This window comes from Chroicocephalus ridibundus, chromosome 4, assembly GCF_963924245.1.
Source record: "Chroicocephalus ridibundus chromosome 4, bChrRid1.1, whole genome shotgun sequence".
Classification (NCBI taxonomy): domain Eukaryota; kingdom Metazoa; phylum Chordata; class Aves; order Charadriiformes; family Laridae; genus Chroicocephalus; species Chroicocephalus ridibundus.
In genome coordinates this window covers 3,000,245-3,020,162 of record NC_086287.1, presented here as the reverse complement: position 1 = coordinate 3,020,162, position 19,918 = coordinate 3,000,245, and the positions used below count along the sequence as shown (strand labels likewise).

At 45.6% G+C, this 19,918-nt stretch overlaps 1 protein-coding gene across 2 annotated transcripts in view; it reads right to left on the bottom strand.

Annotated features, from left to right (window-relative positions):
- The window catches only part of ABTB2 (ankyrin repeat and BTB domain containing 2), a 136,398-nt gene that overhangs the window by 21,369 nt on the left and 95,111 nt on the right, over positions 1-19,918 (bottom strand). For both annotated transcript variants that reach the window (XM_063334525.1, XM_063334526.1), the window contains exon 4: positions 770-922. In XM_063334525.1, coding sequence (XP_063190595.1) covers positions 770-922 — 153 coding nt within the window. The remainder of the gene's footprint in view (positions 1-769; positions 923-19,918) is intronic.

The following is a 19,918-nucleotide window of genomic DNA, read 5'->3' as shown; positions in this document are numbered from 1 at the left end:
TCACAAACAGGGAGTAAGAGATGTAGCAAAAAAGCAAGAGCCTTTTGGGCTGCAGAAGGAAAAGGTAAAAAGCAACAAGACCAGATCCAAAACTCCCGATTAAAAGCCTCTTGTTGCTTTTATTGTTCGTGAAAAAGAATTCTAAGACTAAAGGTATATTTTTATCTTTTCAGGTGATCATTTCATCACTTAAGAGCATGATAAAAGTATTATTTATTATTAATAACGTGTTCCGCCCACTCATTTAACCCAAAGGCATATGGGGGATAAAATTCACTGAAGAATTTATCTTGTACTAAAGTTCAAGACGTGACCCCGATATCAAAACCAGTGCTAATGACAGCAACTTAAAGGTCTACAAACCCGAATAAAATGCCTATGATGTGCTAATGAACCAAGCTAATTATAAATCCCCGTTCAATATATACGTGAGGGGAAGATTTTAAAAGGCACCGATACTTTTCATCAAGGTATCTCAAAAAGCAAAGAACAATCTTGTAATTAAGTCTGAGGCATAAAAAAACCCCAGGTACTTGTATCTCAATCCTTCTCTGTCTCATTCCTCCTACAGAACTTTTGTCAAGACAAAAATTTTTCTACCCCAGCTGCAGTGTTTGCCCAAACACTTCTTCATCTCTTGGAATACTACAAGGTTAAACACGTACCGCCTGTATAGTATTTTGAGATCTGGCTTCTGTGAAATGTAGTAAGAAGAATATTGTGAGAAGTTACGACTGCTTTAGCTGCTTATAAAGCTTAGTTCACGTACTTTAGCTGCCGGGGCTCGCAGTCCAGTCCGGGTAAGAGCAGTCTGGCTGTCTGCCTGATATCGTCACTGTCCACAGTTAGACTGCGCCGGTGCTCAGCGTAGGTGATCGCCACTCGCATCCACTCCATCAGCGGCGGAAGAAGCATGAAGGGTCTGTGCAAACAAGGGAAAAAAATCCACCACAGTTAAGGCTGGCCCGCTGTCTCGTACGGCAATGCAAAAGCACATTTCGTCGCTTCGTGGGTGTGCTTGTGGGGGGCTGGCACAGATAAAACCCCCCTGCAGAGGCAAACTCCGTCCCTGTGCTCGGCAAGGCTGGCAGGTCACAGCAGGTGGAAGGAACTGGAACTGCTCAGCCTTAGTTATCTGAACTGATTCTTACCCAAAACGGGGTCATGCCGGGACATGCTGCTTCCGTGCAATACATTCTACCCTGTGGGAAATAGGGCCAGACTGAATGTAAGTGACCTTCTATGTAGGTCTGAGCCAGGGATGGGCGCTCCCAGCCCAGAAACCCCCCGCAGCCTGGGCTGCGTCCCCAGCAGCGTGGGCAGCAGGGCGAGGGGGGGATTCTGCCCCTCTGCTCCGCTCTGTGAGACCCCCCTGCAGCGCTGCCTCCAGCGCTGGGGCACCAACAGCAGAAGGACACGGAGCTGTTGGAGCGGGGCCAGAGGAGGCCCCGGAGATGCTGGGAGGGCTGGAGCCCCTCTGCTGGGAGGACAGGCTGAGAGAGCTGGGGGGGTTCAGCCTGGAGAAGAGAAGGCTCCGGGGAGACCTTCCAGCCCCTTCCAGTCCCTCAAGGGGCTCCAGGAAAGCTGGGGAGGGACTCTGGATCAGGGAGGGGAGCCGTGGGACGAGGGGGAAGGATTTTCCACTGCAAGAGGGGAGATTTGGATGAGATCTGAGGGAGAAATTCTTGGCTGTGAGGGGGGTGAGCCCCTGGCCCAGGTTGCCCAGAGAAGCTGTGGCTGCCCCATCCCTGGAGGGGTTCAAGGCCAGGTTGGACGGGGCTTGGAGCAACCTGGGCTGGTGGGAGGTGTCCCTGCCCAGGGCAGGGGGTGGCACTGGATGGGCTTTAAAGTCCTTCCAACACAAACCATCCTGTGATTCTATGACTCTACTATTATTAGCTCTAGGTCAGGCCCTCCCTAGCTCAAGGGGCCAATGCTTTGGATCCGAACGGCTCTTCGTCTCGGAGTGCAATTTATATCATAATTGAGCCTTTTCTTCTAAATAATCCATATATACAGACTGTTCCACAGCTCCCTCAGTAACACTGAAAATATTCTTGACTGTTTGAAACTTCAATTAAACCAGGCTAATTCAATACTGTCTCCACTGATCTTTACGTTACACCATCCCTCTCCGATGGCTTTTCACATCCTACGTTTCTCACGTGCAGAGCTCAGGCCTTCATTCTTGCACAAGCGACCCTCTAGACCGCAGCAGAACCGACGCAGCTGTGTTTTAATCTGAACTGTTTTGCTAAGGAGGAATAAGCAGAATCAAAAAGATAACAACTAACACAGAGACATCTCCGTGCAAGAATTAACGTACACCGTTACTTAAATCAGAAGCAATTTGGGGAAAAGCAATCTACCTGTTCCTAATTTTTACAGAACATCCAACACGGTGAGGTTTTACTCGCTACAAAGGGTTGCAAGGCAATAAAGGAATATAAATAAGGTAATAACAATAGCAACAGCAGACATTTTGGACTAGCTTATGAAGAGGCCCCCCCCTTTACTCCTGCAATAGGAATGAACACAATACTGAGATTACACATTAACATATGGGTACTATAACACTCTCATACACCACATATCTCATCCATCCTCTCAATATACAGCCAGACTGATCAATTATTTGCTTGATTTTTTTCCCCAAGGATACCTGCCACCCTGGTGGAAGGCTCAGAAGCGCCAGCTGTAATTGAAAACACCTTTCCCATTTCCAGTAACAAATTTATTAACGCTGGGAAAAAAGCCATTTTCATTTAAGCAATGAAAAGAAAATAACCGAGGGGAGAAGGTATCAATTCCTTTACAAAGTTCAGAGAAAAAAAAAGATACATACCAGAAAATATAAAATGATTTTGGCATTTACGAAAGGAGCTGAACCCATGAAAAGCATTTTCAAAGCGGTGCACGTATATGTGCGAGTGCAGTAAGAGTAAGCAGCACCAATCCCATTAGAAACCGTTAATCAATAACGGGATTTCCCAGCAGAACTCCCTTTGTATGACTTTGAACATCCTTCAGGGTGGAATAACTCCACTCTCTAAAAAATGTGCCATCTGTTTCCATTTTGCCAGTTGCAAGGTGCGCTCTAAAACGCTGCCATTATCTCTTTACAAAGAAGTGCTCTATTTTTCCCTCTGCTCCTTCTCTTCTTCTAAGCAGCAAAGCAGCGTCTACAGAATCAGAGGTAATTTTAAGCATCTGATCAATCCTGGATTGCCAGTGTAAGGCTGGTTTTAACCAAACATCTACTTAACGGCTTTTACCAGTGTACTTCTAAGTTAAACAATCAAAATATCAGGGCTGATACGTTGAAAATCACCCAGTAGCTCATTAGTTGAAAGACTTTTTCTGGAATTCCAGGTTGAATCCCCCAAGCCATTCAGGCTTTCTAACTTGTCCCAGACCCATGGAATGGGATGAATCCCTCCAGCACAGCCAATTCGGAGTTGACATAAGGTAAGAAGGACGCAGACCTGTCAGAGCAGGGCCAGAGGAGGCCCCGGAGATGCTGGGAGGGCTGGAGCCCCTCTGCTGGGAGGACAGGCTGAGAGAGCTGGGGGGGTTCAGCCTGGAGAAGAGAAGGCTCCGGGGAGACCTTCCAGCCCCTTCCAGGCCCTCAAGGGGCTCCAGGAAAGCTGGGGAGGGACTCTGGATCAGGGAGGGGAGCCATGGGACAAGGGGGAAGGGTTTTCCACTGAAAGAGGGGAGATTTGGATGAGATCAGAGGGAGAAATTGTTTGCTGTGAGGGTGGTGAGCCCCTGGCCCAGGTCGCCCAGAGAAGCTGTGGCTGCCCCATCCCCGGAGGGGTTCAAGGCCAGGTTGGACGGGGCTTGGAGCAACCTGGGCTGGTGGGAGGTGTCCCTGCCCAGGGCAGGGGGTGGCACTGGGTGGGCTTTAAGGTCCTTTCCAACCCAAACCCTCCTGTGATTCATTCTATGACTGACTCCCCTAAGGGAAGGGCAGCAATCACACCAGGCATTTGGGAGATGCCTTTCAACAGTCTGTTCCAGAGAACTTCAACCCTTATCTGGCCTACAAAAGAGACATTTACACCCTTTAAATTCAGCCATTTAAGGGAGGAGCCTAAATTCATTATCTAGATTTTCTAATTACTCAGCAGAACCTCCAGTATAGGATTCAAAGCTCCTGAGAGGTGGTGAGGACAGAGCGGTAGGCTAGGTAGGTTAAAGCACCAGAATTATACACTCAAAATCAGATGCAGTGAACACATCAGGAGCAATTAGAAAACTCATCTTACAAGTGTTCATATCTACCACCTTTTACGGTAGATAAGCTATTTAGGCCATGTCACAGCTTCTCTGGCGCTTTCACGGTGGCAACACTGCTGGACAGAAAACCACGTCAATCCAGCACAGTCCTGATTGTCTTACCAGGTAACGAGCCAAACCTTGGTGACTATTACACAGGGCACTGGGCAGCAAGAGGCTGCGGTCAGCCAACAGCAAATACCATGGAGTCTGCACCAGAAATAACAGGCATAGTGAAGAAATTTCCATTCTGTTAAAAATTCACATGTGCCAGGGTTATAAATGGCTTGCACGCCCAAACAGACCTTGAATGTGGAAAACCTGGTTTGGGAGGCAATGGGAAGCAGAAAGATTTCTTTTGTTTGTTTATTTTTTTAGTCTCAACAGATTTTTTCTAAAGGCTTGAAAACCCACAGCTCAACAGACTGCCTACTTACCCTGTGCCCAAAGGAGAGCAGACTTCGGCTCGCAAAAAGAAGCGTCAAGAAGGATGTTTTCCTCTTACTGCCATCCTCAGCTGTCCCAACCCCACCACTCGCATCACTGGGCAAGTTGGATAAACCAGTATTCTATCAGGAGTGACAATAATGACTTCAATTTCTATTTTGCTGTAGAAGCTTTATTTCTCTTGAAAATTACTAGCTCTCCCCCGACACACGCACAATCCTCTTGTACCCGACTACTTCCACACGGCCACACTTGCAGGAACAGCTCTGTGTTACTTTGCTCACCGACACTACGTCAGATAAGCGGTATTACCGCATGATCTGAGCGAAAAGAAAGAGATTCGGTTCAACTGAACGAAATGCCAACGCTGGGTTGCACTGCACTAAGAAAATAAATGCAATTATTTGTTTTCCAGACAATAAATGCAATTATCACCCCTGTGGCCCTTAACCTGGGTGTCTATCTGCCTCCAGGGAACACTGATCATTTCACAGTCTGCAAAACACCGGAGGAGGGGAAGGGGAGAAACCTTCATGGAAAATTAACTGGGAGATGCTGCAAGCTAAAGAATTGATTTCTGTCTCTGCATTTCTGTCTGCGCCATGTTCTGTACTGCGCATTTTTCATTGGACTTTCTGACATTCAGAAGCATTTGGCAGCTCATTAAATTCTGCAGATGATGTGATCCAGCCCTGGGAAACCGTCATACTCGCCACAGGAGTTCACTAGGGAGACACAATCTCTGGTGTCCATGAAGAAGGATGCCACCATTGCTTTGTTTAGTTTCTTGCCATGAAGTTGTCTTCAAGCGATTCCACATGTAAAGTGGGGAAGTACACAGCAGTGGAAAGTAACACGGACACTGCCCATCTACTGTACTCCTTGTAAAGAATGGCAGTAATGTCTACGATGGTCATGTGGTCATGTGCTGTCGATATTTTATCCATAGGTTCTTTGAAATTTTCTCCATTTAGAATTACACAACCACTCCGTTCCCAAGGGGATCAGGCTGGAGCTGGGCGAGATGTGCTCTGAGAAAGAATGGACTCTGTCGTGGGCTTTTTCCCCTCATTTGAACTAAAACATGTTGGGGTTTTTTAGACATAGCCGAGAAGGATGGAGGCAGCAGCACTTGGCAGAGAATTTATAGGAAGTTGTTAACTTTTTCCTGGAAAATGTTCTCCACTCATTTGATTAGAACGGCCTAGGACATCACCAGCACGTGGAGATCATGTGCTCAGTCCTCAAGGATGTGCTGTGGGATCACAGGCTTTCAGTGTTAACTCGTGCATCACAAAGAAACTAGTCCCCAAAGTGGGCTCTTCTGGGCATTTTTAAGAGCCCTGGGGCCAAGACGTTTTTGGCGGAGGGAAATTAATTGTATGCAAAAAGGAAAGAGCTCCAGAGGAGTTAGAAAAATTGTCATCCCTCCTCTGCATCCAATACTATGACAATTCACTTGGTGCTTGACTTCCAGAGGTGAGGAAGACCTGCTATCTCCCATGGAAACAGTAGGTCTTCCCAGAAGAAACAGCCATGCTATCAAATTCCTCCCTCGCAGTGACAAGACTGCTGGAGAAAGGAGGAGAAAAGGGAGGAGGAGACATTTTCCCTGCAGCCACTTCTCTTCTCCTCCTGCGCTATTTTTGGTCACCTCCCGTTTTGCGACAGCAAAACAAAGAGGGAGCCAACAGTGACAGCAACATCAAGAAAGAAAAACCTTGTTCTTCTAATCAAGAACCTCCTCCTTCTAAAGCCAGGAAGAAAATACTGTCCTAATGGAAGCAGCTGAGAACGGCAACATCTGTCTCCCTCTTGGCAGCCTGAGCTGGTCCTGAGACACTCATCAAGGGACAGTCTCCAGCCTCTCCCACTTTCTTCTCAATGGTTGGACTGAACAAGCTTTCTCTTCCCTTCATCTGCTAACGTGTTAAATGCATGTAAAGTTTAGCATCACAAAACACCTGTAAATATCAGAATGCTTGTGGTCAGAGTAGAATAGGCCAGGATAACTCCCCATATTTGATTTACTGAAAGGATAGGGAGGAGAATCCCACACCTTTAAAGATCGTTGTGTGTTTTTGCAAGGGACTGCAAAAAGAAGAAAGGCTTTCAGTGCAGCGAGCTGATGTTTGGGTTTAATGCTGGAACCAAACTCTTTGGTTCTGTCCCATTTTACCCTAAAATGACAGAGCTCAAAGTCACTAACACGGAGTTAAGAACAGCAATAAAAAGCTACAACTCAGCCTCAGCTGTTCGCCTTGGTTTGTTGTTTTTTTTTTTTTTTTTTTTAAAGGAATAAGCTTAAAAGTCACATTGCGCGTGTGCACACAGAGAAGGGAGTAATGTGACTAGCAGAGATAGCCATCTGGTAGTCACTCTCCCTGAGGAAGCCACACAGGCTTCTTCAGAGCTTTTCAACGCTCCTCGTCAGGGGTCCCGGGAGACCCACGTGGCAAGGAGCAGAACTACACAGGGGAAGACCAGTGGGAATAAGACTAATCAGCAACGAAATGGTGAATACTCACGTAGGAGGGTGCCTAGGAGAAGATGCGTTGTTTAAACTTTGCACCAAGATGGAAAAACCCCAAGGATGGCAACAGAGTCAAAAAGAGAACAGAGTGAAGGCTCAGTACGTGGAGAAGGGAAAAGACTCGTAGGCAAGACGGAGTACCCAAAACCTAAACCGTGTCATGGCCATGCGGAAAACAGTGGCGTATTTACCGTTTGGATTCTCAAACGCTAAACCCCTCTCCAAGCTGCAGCGAAAAATAAATAAATAAATCTCTGAGTATGTAATTATACGTGAATAAAATAACAACTGAAACGATGATTTAGGAAAAACACAAAATCTTTGCTTCAAAACACAACCAGCTTAAGTCAGGAGCCATTCCTTTCAGATTCAAAATATTTTACTGAATTTGCAAAAGCCTGCCGAATTCACAGAGAAAAGATAGGAATCACCAGGCTGGATCTGATTCAAGGATCATCTCAACAAACGCCATGTCTTTCAAAGCAGAAAAGTCCCAGATCTTCACAGAAAAGGAAGAAGAAATTTAACCACAGCCAACTGGCCCCAGAAGAAAGTTTTCTTCTGAATTCCCTTGAAACAGTGACTGGCTCACATCTCAGAAGATAAGAGTTCTCAAATTTTAGTGGGTCATTATCAAGTTACTAAGGTCTTGGCTCGGATGTGCCATGACACGAACTTCCAGAGTTTAGGGAGTTATCCTTCAGTCAGACACTAACGGAACGAACAACATGTGGATAATATTATATTTATTGGGATTCTTTCTCCACTAAATCTGCCTTCACAGTTTCCTCTGCTTATAGAATACAAAATGGTACAAGAACAGTTTAAATCTAGAACTGGCAGCTCTGATCTTTCGTGGCAATCCTAGTAACCACAGACAGAAACACCACCTTTTCCACCCTTGCCTGCAAACCGCACTGAGAAATAAGGTGCGGCATCAGACAGCTTTTACTTCACTTGAACTGCAAATCAAAGTAAAAACTAAATCCAAGGTCACTAAAAAAAAAAAACCCATGAAGTAATCATTAGGAACTCACTGTGAAGCTTAAAAAAGATCCTCGAGTCTGTGGTTTATTTATTATAATCACATTTTACAAACTTTTTTTTAACAACAAGGAAAAGATTCCATTTTCAGGCTGAAAACAAGTAGTTGTGCTGCTCTGGAATGTGCCATGTGTCTCATTAGAAAAACATATTTGTAACATCTGTATGCTGTGGCAGAAGGAGCTCTTGGTTTCCAGACAGACAGAAAATAATTAAAACCAACTTAAATTGTGTATAGTTGATGATAAGAGTCAGATAGATATACACGATAGTTTTAACTACAACAATATGGCCATAGCTACGCGGTCAAGGACGCGAGTGACTTCCATCTGCCTCCCCCCGGCGCAGGGAGAGCTGTTTGATCCCTGACGGGCACCGCCAGCACCCACCTCAACAGAGGGAACTCCGAGGAAGGGAAACCACCGATCGTGCTCCTCAACCCTCTAAAACTCCCCATCAGCTGAAAACTACTGCAAACAATCCGGGAGATGAACTGTTCTGGCGTGACTCCGGACCTAACCTCCTGACCTCAATGAACAGGCAGCTGGATGTTTAAGTCACTTGCAAGACCAGATGCAGCCACGAGGAGTGACTTGCTGACTCAGATACAAAAAACACCTCTTGCCAGTGACCTGTGCCCATCAGCTTGTACCACTAGACTTGCAGAGGTCAACCCTACAGGTCTCCTCCAAAGGACCTGTCTCAAATCCTGTCTCTGACCAGCTGTATCCTCGTATTGTCACTGAGACTCAGGCTCTTCCCACCACAGAGCAACGTCTCTGCCTACTATGTCCAGTTCTGGGCCCCTTTGTGTCTCTCACTACGAGACAGACATTGAGGGGCTGGAGCGTGTCTAGAGGAGGGCAGAGGAACTGGTGAGGGGTCTGGAGCAGGAGTCTTGTGAGGAGCGGCTGAGGGAGCTGGGGGTGTTCAGCCTGGAGAAGAGGAGGCTGAGGGGAGACCTTCTCGCTCTCTACAGCCCCCTGAAAGGAGGGGGTAGAGAAGTGGGGGTTGGTCTCTACTCCCAAGTTACAAGAGACAGGACAAGAGGAAATGGCCTCAAGTTGTGCCAGGGGAGGTTTAGGATGGATATTAGGAAAAATTTCTTCCCAGCAAGGGTTGTCAAGCATTGGAACAGGCTGCCCAGGGAAGTGGTGGAGTCACCATCCCTGGAGGTATTTTAAAGACGCATAGGTGTGGTGCTGCGGGACATGGGTTAGTGGTGGTTTTGGCAGTGTTGGAGGAATGGTTGGACTTGATGATCTTAAAGGTCACTTCCAACCAAAACGATTCTATGATTTGCATCAGATCTGTTACGCCTTTCCCAGCTCTTATCAAAAGGTGACTACCCTGGTTTGCAAGCCTGCCATTTTGTACACAAAAACACTTTCTAGACGAGGTCTAACCATGGCCCAGGTCTTCCACAGGAGCTACTTTGAAGGATGCAGTGCTTGTGGCTGCTGGGCAGGTGAGGTGGGAATGCACCTCACTGGCCTGCCCAGACCCACAGAAGGACGCTGTGCTTCTGGCCTGTCCCTCGGCCACCGCTGCCTGTCATTTTGGCTTTTACAATTTCGGTTTCTAAAAGCCCAAATGCGCCTGTGCTGAGTTACATGGCAGGTCACAAACTGCCTCAAACTTCAAAATCAACTCCCACAGAAAATCTTAAAAAGTCCTTTTGTGTTGTTGTTTCAAATAATACTATTTTTTCTTTTTTTTCCCTTTTTTTTTAATTAGCATAATTGCCTAAGAGAAAAAGAAGACAGGAGAAAGGCCATTCTTGTGGATTTCCTGGGTTAGTCAGTGCAAAGGGCGCAGGAGACTTTGCGGGAGGACCAGAAATGGCTGGCGTGTCTTGCTGCCCCCTGAACCAGTCTGACACATGGAGGCACCCAGGACCCACCCTAAGGAGACTGACCGAGGAAACCTCACCACGTGTGACAATTTCTGCTGGAAAGTACAATGCTGGTACATTTTGGAAGAAATTCTTGGCTGTGAGGGCGGTGAGCCCCTGGCCCAGGCTGCCCAGAGAAGCTGTGGCTGCCCCATCCCTGGAGGGGTTCAAGGCCAGGTTGGACGGGGCTTGGAGCAACCTGGGCTGGTGGGAGGTGTCCCTGCCCAGGGCAGGGGGGGGGCACTGGGTGGCCTTTAAGGTCCCTTCCAACTCAAACCAGTCTATGATCTATGATTTTGGAGCAGGACATGAATACAAACTACGCGCATTAAAGAAATGAGCCTGTAACAGCATGCTGTGTGATAGGCAGAGAAAAACACGGGCAGAGAGCCAGGACGGGCTGCCGGCTGCTCTTGGATTAGCCTTGATCCTGTGGGCAGAAAAACCGAGAGGTAACTCCTGTGGTTCATTCCAGCAAACTTAAGAAAACATTGCTATCTGCAAGCAGATTTATCTGGGGTCAGTGCGGTTCTTCATTATCCGGTGCTGCGACTCCTCCTCCATCATTTTTTTGCCCATTATACTTAATTCCCAAAAGCACTAGCAGGATCGAGATAACAGGCCTCTTAGTTACGACTTCAGTCTGATTTGCCAACATGCATATGTTAAAAACATACGCTGATTCTCAAGCCAAAACCAATCTGCCAGGTTCAATCACAGAACTAATTTTCAGGGCCCAGTTGTAAAATCCCGAAGGCAGAGCGTTGCCGCGCTTACGAAAACTGCCTGAAGCTCCCGAGCTACAACTGTGTGAACAAAGAGCCAGAAAGATAAATATTTTTGTGCAGTTCTGGAACCCTGAAAACTGTTTAATTAATTATAACTGCAAAAGTTTGTTCAGCTAAACAAAGACGATCCTCAGCAAAGCAAAGGGTTTTCACAATAAATAAGGAAACATTTCCCACGTACCTTACAGCACAAGCCAAAACCTAAGTAATATCTCAAAAGAGAAATTTTCAAACACAAAATAATGGTATCTAGAGGCTAAACATTTCAAGGCTAAAAGATGAGTCTTTCATTTTCAGGACTAAAAAAGTTGATGAAACTTCTATTTTTCTAATGGCTTGAGCAATGTCACAGTTCTGTGCCATGTCACGCTGCTGTGACCGTGGCCTTCTTGTAACGTCAGTCTCACCTGATGCTGACGTCAGTGTTTTCTTAATGAAAAGCTAAGTAATCTTTTGGCTTTCCACATTCCTGGAATCTGAGACGTTCCAGAAACTAACTTGGCATGAAGGCATGAGGAACACACCAACACACGCGGATGAAAAGATCCGATTTTGGAGCCTTCTTTGGTACAGTAATGTAATGTGTGCACCCAAATCAGGTACCCAACTCCACCCAACAGCGTATTTATACAATCCAGGTTCTGGCTGCTGTAGTACAGTCACAAAAGGTCTCACAAAACAGCCAAAATTTAAGATTCTTTTCATGAATAAAAGGCGATCGAGCCCCCAGGTTGTAGCATTTGTGAATGAATAGGCAGGAGTCTCCTCTCTAAGTCAGCGCCAGGTAAGACATGTATGATCTGCATGAATGAAAGATTAGAAGGAGGAGCAACACCACTGCTGGATGAAATAGACGCCAGCATGGCATTTTTTTAATTACTATTTTGCAAGGGAACATCAGCCTGTTCTAATGGCAAGCTGCTCAATGAACACATTTCACCTACATCTTCAAGGAGCTTTTCTGTTTTGTTCCTCCGTTCTTGTCTTAAAATATTGAAGAGTTGCTGTGCAGAAGTGAAGAGAGAGAGAGTTCTGTTTCATCCACAGATGTCTGCTACCAGTGGTGAACGAATGGGTTTCTGTTTTTCACTGGAAAGCATGATCAGTTATATGTTTGCATTTTGCCTTAGATAATTAAATAAATAGTGTCGTGTAAGTGTATAGATACGAGACATATAAACAACAGAAGGGTCCTGAATCCAGAGAAAACAACCACTGCGATGAAGTCGGTCCTTCTATGAAAGAAGGACTAGAAATTTCTACGAGAAATCCCCTCAACTCTTCCATTTTGTGTTCAATATCGCAAACTCTCCCAATTCCGAACTCTTTTTATGCTTCTATCACCATGATTTTTACAGTCGTATCAATGGATATCGATGAAGCTAAGCAGCACTACAAACGGGAGACAAAACTGCTTAACTGGGATTCCAATAGGTGGACCTAATTGATAAAGCTCAAATTCTTTCGGTTTCCAAATATCCTAAATTTAGAGTATGCACGCATTAAATGCCAACATTTGGAGCTGTAGTGCTTCTCAGCAGATGCCACAAATTCCAGCTGTTATGTCTGCTTTCAGCACGGTTATTTAGATCTGCCCACTGCTGCTGAACAGTCTCTCGCTTTGACTGTTGCAGCGTATGAACTTTCAAATAATAATATTACGTTTCAGTACCTCAAATATATGCCTGCAGGAGATTTTCCAGCAGATAACAGTTTGGTCTAGCCAAAACCAATGCAGATGGAACACATGTAAAGTTGAACTAAGAAGATTTTGCCACCTTGAGCGTTAGTAGCCTCCTGACATCTCTACTGAATTATAAAAATTTTGTTGCTTTCTCTTAGAAAAAGGTCTATAGATCTAAGGTCAGAGCTGTAGAGTTGCTACAATAATGAATTTATGTGCCGCAGATAATAGCCATAGTTGACAAAATATCATGAGCTTTGGCAAGTCTGCTCTCAAGTCTTTCAAACGCTGTCAGCCCGTAAAACTAACTCGCATAACTGCTCTGCCAGCTTCTCCAGAAGGACAATGTCATCCATATAAACACCGCAGAAGCTCGCAGGTAACGTCAGCCATTCCTCAAGACATGTGTCCTTCTACACCAGAATTTGGGGGAATCCTCACAAAACGACCGTCCTGCAAACGAGAGATGCAAAGGCACTCCCCTTCAAACCTCGACACCATCACGCACGCAGTCGCCACGACGACTCGCACAAAGAGGAGGCCAGCAGCACAAGCAGTACTTTCCTACAAAGCAACTTGTCAGAAGTTTTACATCTCGTGTAACCCTGAACCGCGGAGTTGCAGATTTTATGCTGAGTTTGCAAACGACTGAGTAAGACACCAGCAACGTTTGTTTATACCCAGGCCATCTGCGGTACAGGCGAGGAGGCAGACTGAAAACCCAGCTGTCGTACAACCCTCCGTATCAAGGTTATCTGTTCCCCCATCTCTCTCTCTAAAAAGGCACACTTCAATAGTCTCATATTAATAGATTAGATAAACATTCTAATGGGGGGTAAGAGAATAGAGTTTTCTTACACGCAGTTAAAACCTGTTCTTGCAACAGGTCCAACCTGCTTCACTTTGACCATTGCCGAGGGAGCAGCGCTGCGTTACCGCAGGAACGCGGAGGAATGTCAAGCTCCAGCTCCCCACTCAGCTAATGCCTAGCATGACAAAATGATAATTTTTGTTTCTAACACCAAATTACAAGGATATTTTTCTCTTTTCAGCACAGTTAAAATTCTGCTGCCAGAATGCAGATCTAAAACCACGTAGGCATCGGTGAATGATGTGTTAAAAACGACAAAGTTAAACGCGCATCAATTCTAACACCAAGTGCAATGCGCGCACTTATTTTTTTTCAGCTTGTTGAGAAAACACATAGCATTCAAAATCCTAATCTGCTCTACACTTCATTACCTGTTGCTTGAATAAACTTTTCTACCAACACCCAGTGCTCTGCATTCCAAACCCAAAGGAAGAGTAATCATTAAAATGAATACGAAACATGGGAAACAGGTATCTCTCTTCCCAGCGTTTTTACCCCAAGGAAAACCGAAGAAACTAAATTCCTTGAGAAATAAACTAATTTTCATTTACCTTTCTTCACAGCAGGTACCCTTGAGCCCTGACTATGTGAATAAAGCTGTACACAGCCAAAACGGTAACATATCACTACAGCGGGGCTCTTTCCACACGCTCTTTCTACACGTAGGGTCAGGATAAGTTAATTTGGCCACTTCGCCTTAATCTTGTTGAGTGTCTCAACACCGAGAGTTTAGCAGACTAAAAGAGGTTCCAAAGTGAGTTAATTAAACTCTGGTAACTCGTACAAGGAAGAATGGGATGCCCAGATGGAAAGTCATTTAAGGAACATATGTTTCTGTGATGTTCTAACACATCAAGTCTTCAGAGAGATCTTTGCTGGAGAACTTGGCAGCCACAGCAGGGAAGTGAGCACTGACGACCTGGCACAGCGCAGCGCTGCAGGGGCAGCTCGTAATCACACAGTCTGGATGCTGGAAGCAACATAATTACAAGAAGATACATTCTGAGCAGGTTATATTAGACCTGTTGTAATTTCACGCTAATGTGCTTATATTCCTCTCAGATAGCTTAATTATCTTCTCCTAGAACTGCATCATGGACAACTCATCCTTTCCTACTGAAAAAGCCTACCCATTCTGAAGCACCTGTCTCAGAAGGATCCCATGTTTCTCTGGAAGGATCTTCTGCATTTCTGAAGGAAGCCAAAGAGGTGAGGAACGGCTAAGTGAATTCCTCACAGGAGCAGAGAGTCTTCCAGCAAGCCTAGGAATAAAACCTTACAGCTTCTGTCCCTGCCCCCCCCCTCTTTCTTCTCTAGTCATTATGATACACTTTCTAATCCATGGAAGAAAGAATCATAGAATGGTTAGAGTTGGAAGGGACCTTAAACATCAGCTAGTCCACCCCCCTGCCCTGGGCAGGGACACCTCCCACCAGCCCAGGTTGCTCCAAGCCCCGTCCAACCTGGCCTTGAACCCCTCCAGGGATGGGGCAGCCACAGCTTCTCTGGGCAACCTGGGCCAGGGGCTCACCGCCCTCACAGCCAAGAATTTCTTCCCAATATCTAATCTAAATTTTCCCTCTTTCAGCTTAAAACCGTTCCCCCTCGTCCTACTGCTACATTCCCTCATAAAGAATCCCTCCCCATCTCTCCTGTAGGCCCCCTTTAATTACTGGAAGGCTGCTATAAAGTCTCCCCGGAGCCTTCTCTTCTCCAGGCTGAACACCCCCAGCTCTCTCAGCCTGTCCTCCCAGCAGAGGGGCTCCAGCCTTCAGAGCATCTTCACGGCCTCCTCTGGCCCCGCTCCAACAGGTCCATGTCATTCCTGTACCGAGGACTCCAAAGCTGGACACAGTACTTCAGGCGGGGTCTCACGAGAGCGCAGCAGAGGGGTAGAATCCCCTCCCTCGCCCCACTGGCCACGCTTCAAGTGGCACTGGAGTTCCCAGCAGTTTGACTCCAGACTGAAGCTACCCCTTTTCAGCAGCATCACTCCAGATTCACACTGATAAGCTGTAAGAGAAAACCCAGCTCGCTCTCCTCCTTCTCTAAGCAAACGCGTTAGACCAGCAGGCGTTGTGTCAACACAAGGTTGTTTAGCCCAGAAGAATCCACGAACCAGAGCTGAATCAGCTCAGACATGTAACTCATTTGAATGGGATTTGTCTTGCAGAGCAGACATGCTTTTTAAAAACAGTAAGTTCAGCATTTACCGTAAAAACATGTGATGAAAGCAGTAGAGTTTAGCTTCGTGAGTGACCACCAGGCCATGGCAGTACGTGCACACGTAGGTAGAGGAGGAGGAAGCGCAAACCGCCAGGGTCTCCTTCCAAAAGGAAACAAAGCAGAGAGCAATCTAGGATCACCCCAGGGAAAGCTTAATTCCTAATCTCCACAAGGTCAAAGAGAAAGAATGATTGTTGCTATTATCATAAATTATACGCAGAAACATTTACTCTTCAGAAGAGCTTAGCTCTTAGCTCCCTGGTACAAAGATGTCAGGAGCAATCAGAGCGAAACCCCCAGCAGCCAGCCAGCCCTGGCTGCTGCACAGCAAAAGCTCAGAATTGTGTCTTTATTTAGGGTGGCCTTTGTTCAAGCACGGGCTAACTCCTTCCTCAGGAAACAGGCAGGTTCTGCCAGTGAAGGACTGTAACGTAGTCCAATAGGAAATAATATTAACTTCAATTGGAAACAGCAATTACTGAAAAAGAATAAACTTTCTTGGCTTGTTACCATCATCGTTCTTCGCGATATGCTCAAACGCTTTCATCCACGGAGTTACTGCTTTTCACTTGTATTAGTTAGAAGAGCACTACGTTGGTATCACGACACTGTCTTTAAGGATCTCTGGCTAGGAAAAACGGAGACGGGCTGATATTAAATGACAGCAAACCAGCCAGAGTCAAGTAGAGAAATTCAGACTTTCAGTCAGTCCTCTACTGACTGTCTGAAAGGTGGAAAAAAGACGCCAGGAGATCTTGTCTTATCCCTTTCTGCGTTTCTAGAATGCCTTTTTAGTAACACACGCTGTAACAGTTTTGTTTTCAGTTTCCCTGGCTTATTTTTCCTTCATTTTTGATGCCAGCTTGCTGCTTAGTCTTCTCATCCTGAAACAGCAAACAATAAACAATACACCACACAGGGTGCCTACAGGCACCCACGATCGCTGTTCGTTCCAGCCCCGAGAATCCAGGCGGCAAAGCTGCCAGGCTCTCATTTTCTTGCACCTTCTTTTTTATCTGAACAGATGGAAACTCAAGAGCAGAAGCCAAGAACTCAACATGGACATCTTTACAGTAGTTACAGTAATTACTGTAGCTGTAGTTACAGTAATTGCAGGGTGGCAGCACACACACACACACACGGGCTGTCATCTCTTCATGGCTAAACAAGAGAGCCAAAGATCATCTATCTCATTTTCAAATATTTTTTACAAATTGGTGACGTTCGCCAGAAACAGCTTAGGTCGAAGACAGTCTTTCCGGGGATTTCCAGCAAGCCCAGAGGTCTACTGTAAAATGCCCATGAAAACAGAAAATAGTGTTTTTCACACGACTGTTTTGTAACTGACAGGACGAAGACCGTCAAACGCCTTATTACTTCTCTAGGTAGGATCAGCTGCTGCCTGCTGGCTGCCCGAATAGCCAGTTCCAGGAAACAAGGTATTGATAGCTGTCGATGATTGGGAAGTTACCACCCTGACACGCGTACAACAACTTTAAGGCACAAACGCTGTAATTAGAACCACGGAAGCACAGAAGCGCTGAGGTTGGAGGGCCCTCCTGGAGATCGTTTCATCCAAACCAGGGTGAACCAGGGCAGGTTGCCCAGGACCAGGTGAAACTGGTCGTTTTTCAGGTGACTTGTCCCTCTGCATGCTTCTGTCTGTGACTTCGGAGACTACTCAGACTGTTGTCCATGGAAACCAGTGCAGAAGCAGCAGCGAAGTTTCAAGGTAGCCTAAGAACCAGACGTTTTGGCACGTGGCTTCACATACAGCCATTAGTAACAAATTTTTGTTTCACCGTGTATGCTCTTTTTGACCTGTAATGCTTTCCCCGCCTGCCAAGGCTGGCATAGGAAAGCAGTCTCTTTACTCTCCATGAAGTCTGCTCGGTGCTGTTCCATCTCGTATACAGTGAGATTCTCCTCCTTGCAGTTTTGCAGAGAATTGAAATAATCTCTGTTTGTACCGCACCCTTGCCCCAGTGCAGAAAGATCAGATATAGGCCGCCTTGGAAACACTCCAACGACTACAAATTGCTGACAGCCAGTAACGTGGGAGAAAGGCTAGTCTGTCCCAGGTGCGAGATACACGGAGTTAAAAAAAAAATAAAAAATTGAGTCGTGTTTGTTTATACAAACAACATAAAAGATGGGAGGGGGGAATCTAATTCAGAGTAGTCGGCATTGCCAGTTTCAGCAGTTACACTTGGATGAATTCGATCCTCAGGGTTTGCAATTAATTCCCTTCACTACTGCCAAGGTCGCCCCTCACATTCCAATTCTGCAATCTTTGAACTGGAAAGAAATGAACAATTAAAAAAATTATGAGACTTAAAAATACCTCAGTACATGATGCCAGGCAAAGGCAGGGTTATTTCCAGGAACCCAAACGTAACTACTGTCTGTCACCTATTGACTTTAAGGTGACTTGTTTTTAATTGACTTCCCATAGCCAACGCTACGGTGTGCAGAGCATGCACAGACACACAGACACCGGGTAATAAACAAGCATTTCATCCCGGATCTCTCCTGAGTCTTTCAGTGAGGATACCAGGGGCGCTATGTGGAAGGAGTCCCACTAGCAGGGACCTGACTCTGTTAAAAAGTCAGTAGTTCCTAAGCGCTTCTGTTTTTTTCTGACTAGATGTTACTGCTGTCACACGTGCTGAGGTGTCACCATAAAGCGCAGGAAGGCGAAGGTTGCTCACCACAAGTGTGATAGAGCTACTGACTCCTCCTCTTAAATAATACACATTCTCAATTCTCAAAACTGCAGAAGATACTCGGTATACTGCAACTATTTAGTACGGGCTCAACAAATACAGAATGCTGCCTAAGGTCAGGAACAGCACTGCCCAGGAACAGTTAATTTTAGTCAAGAGGTACGGGTTGATTGTAGCTTATTGGCCATTCGCTCCATTTTCCTCCTGAATGAGTATCTCAGAATGACAATTAAGTCTGACATTAACTGGTCAAAGTCTGAAACAGGCAAAAATCCACAGTAACAGCTTCTCTCCTTAGTGTTGGTGAAGGAAGCTGATCTTACCTGTTTGTAGCTGCCTTATTCTTCTACTAAATCTACCAAACTAATCTTTCATCAATAGCAAATAGCTTTTCCTTCTTTAAAACAAAGAGGGGCAGATTTCTGTGTCCACTCCGAACAAGCGATGCCGTAATGGCACGGTTCACTGTAAGGCTTCCGTTTCCCTATATTTAATCAGTATATTTATATCAAAATAGCTCTGGAGGGGAAAAAAAAGATATATAAAAATCATGGGGGCTATTGCATGGGCGTGGGACTGGAATATGCTCGATGACACATCTTTCTGTGATCACCCCCTTGGCTTCAGGGGTACTCCGAGTGGATCTGAGTACTGTTAAACATGAATGCACAATTAGAGCATTATTCTCTCTCAAGCAAATGAATCGGGGTCTACTTTTATTATCCCTATGTACCTATTCCTGACTGGCGAGGCAGCTGTAGACAGAAGAGAAAGATATTAAGATCCCTCAGACAAGAGATCCCAGAACTTATTTTATTGCAGACCTTTCCAAAGGCACAGCTCACTGAACTAAGCGTATTGAGTTCTGTTCCTGATGCAGCATGGTAACAATGGGATATGGCTGTAAAATAAAGGAATTCAGACATAAATATATTAAACTGGAATTAGGAAAGGCTAGGCCACAGATAAATCTAAAAGACAGACAATGATGTAGCTATCGCACTTCATAAAATTCCATAAACGTGCAGTTAAAAAGAGCAGAGGGGAAAAAAGCCTCATGACAGATCAGCGAGAGTCTGGAAACATCCATCTGCAGAAAAGATTTGTTCCGAAAAGCCTTAACCAGCTCTGAAAGCAGCGATATTTCTCAGTGATGCTGAGGATGCACCTCGAGCAAACACAGCTCTCAGCAGCAGGCTCTGCAGGTTGTTCCTGGTTTTCCTTCCCTTTCTGCCATTTGGGTGCCCGTGTGGCACAGGGCAAGACTTTCCGCAGACAATTCACACTAATAACTGCAATGTTAGTATTCTCTTTAATATTAATTGATACTGTTGTATAAATTTGATCCATGTGACCAAATCACTCCTGTCTCAAGCAATTTCAGAATGAACATTCCGTTGTGCCGGGCGTTTTTTGAACACAGG